At 40.8% G+C, this 11,589-nt stretch overlaps 1 protein-coding gene across 2 annotated transcripts; it reads left to right on the top strand.

Moving 5' to 3' along the window:
* Positions 1-2,274: 2,274 nt before the first annotated feature.
* Positions 2,275-8,972, top strand: LOC139393296 (zinc finger protein ZFMSA12A-like). Of its 2 annotated transcripts, none has more exons than XM_071141820.1 (9): positions 2,275-2,424; positions 3,246-3,448; positions 3,553-3,642; positions 3,862-3,957; positions 4,416-4,526; positions 4,638-4,761; positions 5,064-5,274; positions 6,889-6,938; positions 7,051-8,972. In XM_071141820.1, exons 1-9 carry the CDS (start codon positions 2,367-2,369, stop codon positions 8,163-8,165), a joined length of 2,058 nt encoding a protein of 685 aa, XP_070997921.1. In that variant the 5' UTR covers positions 2,275-2,366; the 3' UTR covers positions 8,166-8,972. The 2 variants fall into 2 exon arrangements, with proteins under 2 accessions (XP_070997921.1, XP_070997922.1); XM_071141821.1 differs by having other exon boundaries at positions 2,281-2,424; positions 3,320-3,448; positions 7,051-8,917.
* Positions 8,973-11,589: the final 2,617 nt, after the last annotated feature.

Genomic DNA, 11,589 nt, shown 5'->3' with positions numbered 1-11,589 from the left:
AGCCAAGACCTCAGGAACAAATAAATAAATCTGGTTCATCCTTGGGAGCAATTTCCAAAATGCCTGTAGGTACCACGTTCATCTGTACAAACAATAGTACGCAAGTATAAACACCATGGGACCAGCTGTCGTCATACCGCTCAGGAAGGAGACGTGTTCTGTCTCCTAGAGATGAATGTACTTTGGTGCGAAAAGTGCAAATCAATCCCAGAACAACAGCAAAGGACCTTGTGAAGATGCTGGAGGAAACGGGTACAAAAGTATCTATATCCACAGTAAAACGAGTTCTATATCGATATAACATGAAAGGCCACTCAGCAAGGAAGAAGCCACTGCTCCAAAACCCCCATATAAAAGCCAGGGGGTAATATCTATCCTCTTTCTACCTGTCCTTGTTTTGTATGTTGTGTTTTGTACCCAGAACTTTGGGTGTTGTTGTTCCTGTCTGCTCTCTTATGTTTAGATAAGAATTGTATACTTGTACACTTTTATACCTATACACCATTCTTGTGTGTGTTTAATAAAAAATATTTGAACGAGAAAAAAAAAGAAAAGGCCAGACTACAGTTTGCAACTGCACATGGGGACAAAGATTGTACTTTTGTTCTCTGGTCTGATGAAACAAAAATAGAACTGTTTGGCTATAATGACCATTTGTATGTTTGGAGGAAAAAGGGGGACGCTTGCAAGCCGAAGAACACCACTCCAACCGTGAAGCACGGGGTGGCAGCATCATGTTGTGGGGGTGCTTTGCTGCAGCAGGGACTGGTGCATTCCACATAATAGATGGCATCATGAGGTAGGAAAATTATGTGGATATATTGAAGCAACATCTCAAGACATCAGTCAGGAAGTTGAAGCTTGGTCGCAAATGTGTCTTCCAAATGGACAAAGTTGTGGCAAAATGGCTTAAGGACAACAGAATCAAGGTATTGGAGTGGCCATCACAAAGACCTCAATCCCATAGAAAAATTGTGGGCAGAACTGAAAAAGCATGTGCGAGCAAGGAGGCCTACAAACCTGTTACACCAGCTCTGTCAGGAGGAATGAGCCAAAATTCACCCAACTTATTGTGGGAAACTTGTGAAAGGCTCCACGAAATGTTTGACCCAATTTAAACAATTTAATGGCTATGCTACCAAATACTAATTGAGTGTATGTAAACTTCTGACCCACTGGGAATGTGATGAAAGCAATAAATGCTGAAATAAATAATTCTCTCTACTATTATTCTGACATTTCACATTCTTAAAATAAAGTGGTGATCCTAACTGACCAAAGACAGGGAATTTTTAATAGGATTAAATGTCAGGAATTGTGAAAAACTGAGTTTAAATGTATTTGGCTAAGGTGTATGTAAACTTCTGACTTCAACTGTATATCCAATGCAAAATAACATCTACATTTAAGTGGTATTAATATTCATTCCCATATATTCCCGTTAATTACCATATAATTAGTTACCATATATTAAATAAAGGTGAAATAAATAAATAAAAATATTATATCAATTCCCATGTAAAGTTTCCACCACTGAATATTCCCCAAAATGTGCAACCCTACTCACAACACATGGTTTATTAAAACATTCACCCTCTTCCATACAGTTTCATAGAATTGTGGGTGCAATCAGCATTTACTTCCTGAATAGTGTACAGTGAGTTATATGAACAGGGTTTAGTGTGTGTGACTGTCGTGCTCTATATTGGCACGAAGTGATTAGCAATGGAGGCATCATGAACAACACAGGTAAACACATTGGTGGATACCTTTTCAACTATCAGATATTACCAAATTCCCTATGGTCCCTCGGTCTGACACGTCACAGAGAATTATGACTCCACTCCCATGAAGCTCAAGTGGCTCACATAATAAAAAATGTAAGTATATAACAAATGTAAGCCCTACCCTTACATAGTTTTCCTTGATAGGGACACATCTTAGGCTGCCATTGATTATGACTATTCAATTCACAATCACAGCATGAGGAAGTGATTAGTAGGCATACTATTTTAGACAGATGTGGTCCATAATGGTATGGTCATGATGATGTAGATGTCTCATGGTAGTCTACAATGCCCTTGTTACAGATGTCTTAGATCTCTCATTAAACTAATGATTAAGTTAATGGTTACATGTAAATAAAGTTAGTAATAACTCAAATGCAGATTGCATTGGCAATAGTCAAGTTCATAAATACATCTATTGAACAGCTTGATAGTTAAATATTACACATTTAGCATAATTGATGACTTTTATTTTGAAGACTTTTTGGACACTGATGTTAAAATAGTACTTGGTGGCAAAGGTTTCACATCCTCTTATGGTGGTAACGTTAGCTAGCTAGATTTACTTTCTACTGTCTCATGCGGCGCTCACTAGCCAAGGTAGCTAAGATATTGATTGGCACATGGGCCATAATGGGTATGTATACGGTATTCGTGTTAACTTGCAAGATAGAAACAATATTGTGTGTTTGCTAGCTAGCTTTCTAACCTAGGTGGGCGTAATAACCAGGTCGCTAGCTAGCTATGACCAGGGTCGTATAATAGCAAACCGTAACTAAACGTTTTGCAACGGAACATGTAAACGAGCGTTTCTAATTGGACAAATTCGGGTCTTCGCTCCATGTTTCGATCAGTTTTCTAGCATTTGGTGTCGAGTGAAAACGACCCTGACGTCAATGAAGTAGCCGTCTATCTAGCTAGCTATTGTGCGGTTTCTAGCAAAACCTCTTGAATATCTAACGTTAGCTAGCTGTGCCATTCCATATTTTTAAGCAATAAAACCGAGGGGTGTGGTATATGGCCAATATACCACGGCTAAGGGCTGCTTTTCCGCACGACGCAACGCGGAGTGCCTGGATACAAGGCATTGCCGTTGTATATCGGCAATATACCACAAACCCCCGACGTGTCTTATTGCTATTATAAACTGGTTTCCAACGTAATTAGAGCAGTAAAAATACATATTTTGTCATACCTGTGGTAAACGGTCTGATATACCACGGCTGTTAGCCAATCAGATTCCAGGGTTCAAACTACCCAGTTTATAATATGTTATTGACTAGCTAGCTAGCTATTTTTATTATTGAGTGTCCACATGCACATTTGGAGCAGGCTATTGTCTGCTGGGATTGTTATGACAATGTTATTATGACATAATGGTAGCTAGATATGCATAGCTAAACGTAATTGATTTAGCTAGCCATCTAACAGTAACACACTGTGCTTTTCACATTATAGATTCCCCCATCCCTCTCTCCTCCCTGCGCCTTTTGGTTCCACCTCTACGACTGATGTCTGCATTTATGTGGCAGGTATCACAACAGAGGGCCATTAAGCACTATGGAAAATTAGAGGAGTTTGTAACCGTGGTAACACAAACTGTCCCAGAACTTATGACTGACAGACAGAGGACCCTCCTTATTTTGGGGCTGAGAGCAAGGGTAAGAAATTCTGTCTAATCTTTCATACGGGATCGCTTCAATTGGTGAAGTACAGAGAATAGTTTTATGCAAAGTATCAGACTCCATCACCACTTTTCTTGCAGGTAACTTTGGGGCGATTTTCTGCTGAGCACCCTGTCAGCCTCCAAACCCTCCTTTATTCTATAAAGTCTTCTCAACTTGCACAGGTTCAGGTTGGTAAATCAAATGTCATAGTACAATGCCAAGATTTGAACTTTTTTTTCCCCTGCTGGACACTTACATGAGAATTAACACCCTGATAATTCAGCCACATTAAAATCAAGAGCTTAAGTTAGTTGGTATGGACAGTTGTGTTCCATTTGTCACCCCCTTTAACACCAAGTCTAAAAATGACCGTCCGGTTTCAGTGTGTTTTCCACATTGTTTTACAGTCCTATGATGCAGGCATGGAATCACCTGAAGCTAACTTTGCCAAGCTCACCCAAAGCTTGATTACAGACCCGGTTGAGCGTGAACACTTCGTTCAAGTAAGTAGCTGTTCATGTCAAGCTTGTCTTGAACCTGTTTTACTTTAACATTTTCTTTAGCCTGACTCAACTTAATAATAATTTATTTTGCTTATATAGCACTTCTCATTACAAAATAGAGTCTCGAAACGCTTCAAAAGCTAAACAAACCAGCATAACTAATAATCCAAATGGAAAGTGAATGGTGTCTAGTCCGCCTCAGATAGTTGAGGCAGTTTGGAAAGGCAGTCTCTGCCATATGTCTTGACTGGATCAATGGTACAGTCAGGGAGAAGCTAGTAATAATGTCCTTGAAAAATTGCATTTTGTTGTATGATAAGTCATAACTAGTAGACCCTGGCAAGAGAGAAGAAAAGACTTGGCACCCAAAGTAGGATCATGCAGGGTCTCCCAACCAATCATTAAGTAGGCTAACCGTTTTCCTTTTGCATTATCTCACTGACTCTCCATCTTTCCAGGTGGTGTTCCTTGAGGAATTCAGACCTGATTTTGACAAAGCGCTTCAGGAACTGGTCTGTGACTTCCTCACTAGATTGGAAGAGCTGCTTACACTACCAGACTTTAAGCAGGTGCAGAAATCACTTTCGTGAGACAGTCTTGAGAGAACGGCATTCAAATGAATAACTGTAGTTGGCCTGGAATCTATTTTGGCATTTTATTTGTGTCCCTCTTTTCCCTAGACTGCATTGTTGCTGAGTGCTGGCTCCTCTGGCCTAGATGAATGCCTGCAGTCTTTCTCTCACTCAGAAGATCTCCAGTTTCTGCTCCAGAATTACAAACAATGCAGAACATTGTACACAAACAGTAAGTTCATAGAAAATTACTCTCTTTTTTTTTTACACATCATTTTAGCACCACATGGTCAGATAAGGTTTATTGATGGTTCAACAGCTTCTGAGGATCATAATCTGATTTATGTGCAGGAAGTTCCTCTCGCCATGTTCCTTACATTTCTTGTTTATTTTAAATGGATTTAAACTTGGATGGATTAGCCAAATAATAAACAATTTGACAGATTAAAATGTAAATGATGGATATGAGATAAGTATTCAGAACAGCCTGGCAGATATTACATTTATTTTTAACGTATTTGTTTTTGTCTGCAGTTTCCTCCTCTGACATTCCTCAGGAATCAGATATTGAATCCGATGCCTTCCCTGACCAGTTAAACCGTACCAATCTGGACACTGGTGTGGCTATGAGGACAGCACATTTAGTGGCAATGGGGAGCACAAGAGATATTATAGGCTGCGATGAAACCTGTGATGAAGCGAATGAAGATGACATAGATGTAGAGGACGAGTCAGCACAGAAAAGGTACAGTGCCTTCAGAAAGTATTCACACCCTTTGACTTTTTCCAAATGTAGATGTTACAGCCTGAATTTAAAATGGATTCAATGGAGATGTTTTGTCACTGGCCTACACACAATACCCCACAATATCGACGTGAAATTATGTTTTTAGAAATGTTTACAAATGAAAAGCTGAAAAGTCTTGAGTCATTAAGTATTTAACCCCTTTTTTATGGCAAGCCTAAATAAGTTCACAGGAGTAAATATTTGCTTAACAAGTCACATAAGAAGTTGAATGGACTACCTCATCTCTGTACCCCACACATACAATTATCTGTTCGGTCCCTCAGTGAATTTCAAACACAAATTCAACCACAAAGACCAGGGAGGTTTTCCAATGCTTCACAAAGATGGTTCCAAATAAATAAATAAAAAGACAGACATTGAATATCCCTTTGAGCGTGGTGAAGTTACTAATTATACTTTGGATGGTGTATCAATACACCCAGTCACTACAAAGATACAGGCGTCCATTCAGTTGCTGGAGAGGGAAGAAAACCGCTCAGGGATTTCACCATGAGGCCAATGGTGAATATTAAACAGTTATAGAGTTTAATGGCTGTGATAGGAGAAAACTGGGGATGGATCAACAACATTGTAGTTACTCCAAAATACTAACCTGATTGACAGAGTGAAAAGAAGGAAGCCTGTACAGAATAACAAATATTGCGAAACATGCTTGGCCTCCCGAATGGCGCAGCAGTCTAAGGCAATGCATCGCAGTGCTAGATGCGTCACTAGAGACCCGGGTTCGATCCCGGGCTGTATCACAATCGGCCGTGATCGGGGGAGTCCTATAGGACGGCGCACAATTGTCCCAACGTCATCCGGGTTAGGGAAGGGTTTGGCTGGGGGGGCTTTACAAGTAGGCCGTCATTGTAAATGAGAATTTGTTCTTAACTGGCTTGCCTAATTAAATAAAGGTTAAATAAATATACAAGGCACTAAAATAATACTTACTCAGTACCGGTCTCAATATTTTCAAGCATACTGGTAGCTGCATCATGTTATAGGTATGCTTGTAATCGTTATGTAGTAAACGGAATAGAGCTAAGCACAGGCAAAATTCTAGAGGAAACCTGGTTCAGTCTGTTTTCCACCAGACACTGGGAGATGCAGGACAATAACCTAAAACACAAGACGAAATCCACACTGAAGTTGCTTACCAAGAAGACCATGAATGTTCTGGAGTGGCCGAGTTACAGTTTTGACTTACAGCTGTAATCAGTGTACAGTGTACTTCTACAAAGTATTGACTCAGGGATGTGAATACTTATGTAAATTCATTATTTCTGTATATAATTTAATACATTTGCAAACATTTCTAAAAACATGTTTTCGCTTTGTCATTATGGGGTATTGTGTGTAGATGGGTGAGAATTGTTTTTATTTAATCCATTTTAAATTCAGGCTGTAACAACAAAATGTGGAATAAGTCAAGTGGTGTGAATGCTTTGAGACCCTGTATGTGAGAAATAATTTATACATTTTTGTTGTTTTAAACAGTGCATCAAACAACTTTACCACTTGACTTAGTAATGGTCATCAATTTGCATGTCTGTTTTGTGCCTTTCACAGGGCTGGTTCTGGTCTTTCTCCTACCAGTGTCATGCAAGGTGGTGATACAGGTGAGACCTCACAAACTTTTAGTCAAGTACATTTACCCTTTGGAAAGCCGCAGCTGACCATTGTGGGGCAATGGAAGGGGAAACGTCAATGTTTTTATTCATTTTTCCACAGACCCAGTTGCAGGGGTGTCGTTTCAGGTGTTGACTCCCCTGTCTTCAGCTTCAAATGAGTGTGCCCCATCTACTTCCAGTTCATCACACATTAACATTTTCCACCAGTGTCCTCAGTGTGGGAAGTGCTTTAATTATCAGTCTCAACTTGTCCAACACCAGCAAATTCACTGTGGGGATAATCCATACAAGTGCTCCAACTGTGGGAATAGATTCAAATTCTTTACAAGTCTGTCAAACCATAAGAGGATGCAATGTGTGGGCACTGCCTTTAGCTGCCCCAAATGCTGGAGAGAGTTTGGTTCTCTTCGTGAGAAATTGAGACACCAGTGTCCACACAACGAATCCATGTCCATCTGTCCACAGAGCGGGAAGAGTTTTAAGACATCACCACAATATCCATTCCAGTGTCGTCACTGTGCAAGGAGCTTTCCCGAATCGAATCAACTGGACACCCACGAAAAAAGTCACAGTGTCGTCCAATCGCTCGACTGTCACAAATGTGGAATGACCTTCAGCAACTTGCCCAGCCTCGTGCACCACGTGGAAGCCCACAAGAGGTCGGATCTGAGGCCATCGTCGCACCTTCCAAAGAAGAAAGGATTGCAGCTTCCGAGAACTCACCATTGCCACCAATGTGGAAAGTCCTTCGTAACAAACCGTCGCCTCAAGGATCACATGCGCACTCATATGAATTATCGTCCCTTTTCCTGCTCCTACTGTGGGAAATGTTTCACTCAGAAAGGTAATCTCACTGTGCACATAAGGCTCCACACAGGGGAGAGACCCTACATGTGCTCTGTGTGTGGGAAGGCGTTTCCATCAGGAGGGGATCTGCAGGTACACCAGCGCTTTCACACTGGGGAGAGACCTTACCAATGCAAAGAGTGTGACAAGCGTTTTTTTAAGTCGAGCCATTTAGTGGTCCACATGCGTGGGCATAGGGGAGAGCGTCCCTACACTTGTAATGAATGTGGGAGGGGTTTTATCCGGAGAACTTGCTTAAAAAAACATTTGCTAGTTCATTCAGGGGAGAGGCCATATTCATGTCTTCGTTGCCCGAATACTTACAAACGCAGTTCACACCTGAACTATCACATGAAGAAAAATCATTGAAAGTTGTAGTGTGTATTTACAATATGCTTTTTTTGGTAGAGCTTTTGTAATAGTGGCATTAGTGGAGATGCAGGAAGTACACCCAGTACCAAACTAATTTATCATATCCTCAACACTTTAAAGCCTTGTTTCCCAGTTCAAGGGGAAGTTCAGTCATTTACAGCTTGACGATTCCTCATCCTTTAAGTAGTCTATGGGCCAGGAGACACTAATCTGTGCTTCAGTTTTCTTTAAACAGACACTACAAACTAACAAGCTAACTTGAGCCCCCACTAGCTATTTTGTGTGATTTGGCTATTACGTTTAGAACAATTGCATAATTGACCACTCCCTTTGATTTGTAGTTAGCGGTGTTTAAAATTAGCTTAAGTTTGTAGTGGCTGCTTAAAGAAAACTGAACCATAGATTCCAGGTTTTCCTGGCCCATAGACTACTTTCAAGGTGAGGAACCATCTAACATTAAGTTGTTAAATAGTGAACTTGCCCTTTTTAAAAATCACTCTGCATAATAGTTGAGGATGAAAACCAGTGGAGTGGCTTATGTACATATTGAGGCTGTTCCATCTGTTTGTTTACGTAATGTTATATGGAGTTTTGGTGAAATTGTTTAAATGTTCAGCACCTGGATTTATTTCCATGGTGATATAGTGATTTAGTGTTCTCTTGAATGCAGTATAATCGGCAGAATGTACTCTTCTGTAATTGAGTTATGCATTCATATATCAATAAACATATCCATCTAAAAATGCCAACTGTTTAGCCTTTGTGTAAACGTTGTGTCATTCCAAAACATTAAAGTAGATGAATCAAATCAAATTTATTTTATATAGCCCTTCGTACATCAGCTGATATCTCAAAGTGCTGTACAGAAACCCAGCCTAAAACCCCAAACAGCAAGCAATGAAGGTGTAGAAGCACGGTGGCTAGGAAAAACTCCCTAGAAAGGCCAAAACCTAGGAAGAAACCTAGAGAGGAACCAAGCTATGTGGGGTGGCCAGTCCTCTTCTGGCTGTGCCGGGTGGAGATTATAACAGAACATGGCCAAGATGTTCATAAATGACCAGCATGGTCGAATAATAATAAGGCAGAACAGTTGAAACTGGAGCAGCAGCACGGTCAGGTGGACTGGGGACAGCAAGGAGTCATCATGTCAGGTATTCCTGGGGCATGGTCCTAGGGCTCAGGTCCTCCGAGAGAGAGAAAGAAAGAGAGAATTAGAGAGAGCATATGTGGGGTGGCCAGTCCTCTTCTGGCTGTGCCGGGTGGAGATTATAACAGAACATGGCCAAGATGTTCAAATGTTCATAAATGACCAGCATGGTCGAATAATAATAAGGCAGAACAGTTGAAACTGGAGCATGAATGATTGAGTCAAGCATTTTCATAATCATTACATCCTGGTGTGCTCCCATCTGGCACTGGCTTACAGGGTTTTACAATTGACTGTTCAGAACTGGGATGCGACTACCCTAGATGTCCTGGCTGGACCAGAGGACGCCAGAGGGCCCCCAACTGTGCTTCGTGCAATCAAACAAGCTAAAGCTCAGAATGATGGGTAACTGCCAATATTCAGGAAACACTTGAGTAAATGAGGGATACAACGTATATTGAAAGCAGTTGCTTCCACACAGGTGTGGTTCCTGAGTTAATTAAGCAATTCATATCCCATCATGCTTAGGGCCATGTATAAAAATGCCCAGTTGCCCATTATTTTGGCTACAATGGCTGGAAGAGATCTCGGTGACTTTGAAACAGGTCTCAAAGAAGCATAGGGAGTTTATACATCAGACACTTGTTGATTTTGGACCCGTGGAAATATCTATACACATGAAAGCCTCTGGGTCAAAATGACCCACAACATCATGTTTGTATACAAAATCTACACAGACATTCCACAACACATCAGTGTGTCCACATTTTGAAGTTAGATTCATGACGCAAAACGAGGACAAGGTATTTCATTTCATGGAGATAAAGAGAGGTTAACTAGTATTTTAGGGGTCTAATTGATCCGCAACATAATAGGAGGGTTAACAGAAGGTGTTTCCTTCCTTTGAAAAATAATGACTTCTGCAATTTGTCGCATATAGTGGACAACCTCTGACAATGTCTCCTTCCTCCTATTGGAAATGACTGATTTCCGGTTGTTTGATTTCTCAAAGTAATGTCCAGTATAAACGTACTGTTAGGGTGAACTCCAACCTAATTTGCATAACACCAGCATTTAGAACAACAGAGAAAGGAGTCCACTCCTCAGGAAAGTCTTCTCCACATGAAACATATGGGAGAAATGAACGTGAAACCCAAATAAGGGTAAAGCTCGGAGGGATTTGTGGTCAGAGATTTTACCATAAATCTTCATCTTCACTTTAGCCCAAGAAGTCACCAAGGCAACCAGTAAAGAGAGAGCAGATTTGCATTCAGTCAGTCAGTTGGTTCCATTAACATGCTGACTGACTCACTCACACACACATACAATCACACACACACACGCATCCCATACAAAACAAATCTCTTTGCAAAGGCATTACACCGGAACCACATACTATAGGTGGATGGAAATTTGTGGATGGTCATGCACATAAGAAAATGGTAATATATTCACGGTATAGTTACAAAATAGTTATGCTGCATGTCAGAACTAGGAAACTCAGAAATGTCAAACTTGGAAACTTGTAGAAAGATGATACCCGAGTTTCACACTTGGAAAGTGTCCGAATCAACCAATTGGAAGCTCTACGCAAATAACTAACATTATTTTAACTGAGGTTCCCGAGTTTCTGACTTGTCATAAATGTAGCATTACACTATAATTACTACACACAAAAAGTTATATCTCATTCAAATTAGGTTGGAGTTCACCCTAACAGTATGTTTATACTGGGAAAGCTGCCGAGGTCATCCCCCTCTTCAAAGGGGGAGACACTCTAGACCCAAACTGCACTCTAGACCCCCAAAGCCAATTCCTCCTTTGGCCGCCTTTCCTTCCAGTTTTCTACTGTCAATGACTGGAACGAACTGCAAAAATCACTGAAGCTGGAGACTCTTACCTCCCTCACTTGCTTTAAGCACCAGCTGTCAGAGCAGCTCACAGACATAGCACCTGTACATAGCCAATCTGTAAATAGCCCATCCAACTACTTCATCACCATGTTGTTATGTATTTTGCTCCTTTGCACCCCAGTACCGCTACCTGCACACTCATCTTCTGCACATCTATCCCCCCAGTGTTTAATTTGCCATACTGTAATAATTTCGCCACTATGGCCTATTTATTACCTCACCCCTCTTATCCTACCTCATTTGCACACACTGTATATAGACTCTCTCAATTGTATTATTGACTGTGTGTTTGTTTATTCCATGTGTAACTCTGTGTTGTCTGTTCACACTGCTTTGCTTTATCTTGGCCAGGTCACAGTTG

This window comes from Oncorhynchus clarkii, chromosome 33, assembly GCF_045791955.1.
Source record: "Oncorhynchus clarkii lewisi isolate Uvic-CL-2024 chromosome 33, UVic_Ocla_1.0, whole genome shotgun sequence".
In the NCBI taxonomy this organism is placed as follows: domain Eukaryota; kingdom Metazoa; phylum Chordata; class Actinopteri; order Salmoniformes; family Salmonidae; genus Oncorhynchus; species Oncorhynchus clarkii.
The sequence above is the reverse complement of the archived record's forward strand: the minus strand, read 5'-3'. Positions and strand labels throughout refer to the sequence as shown.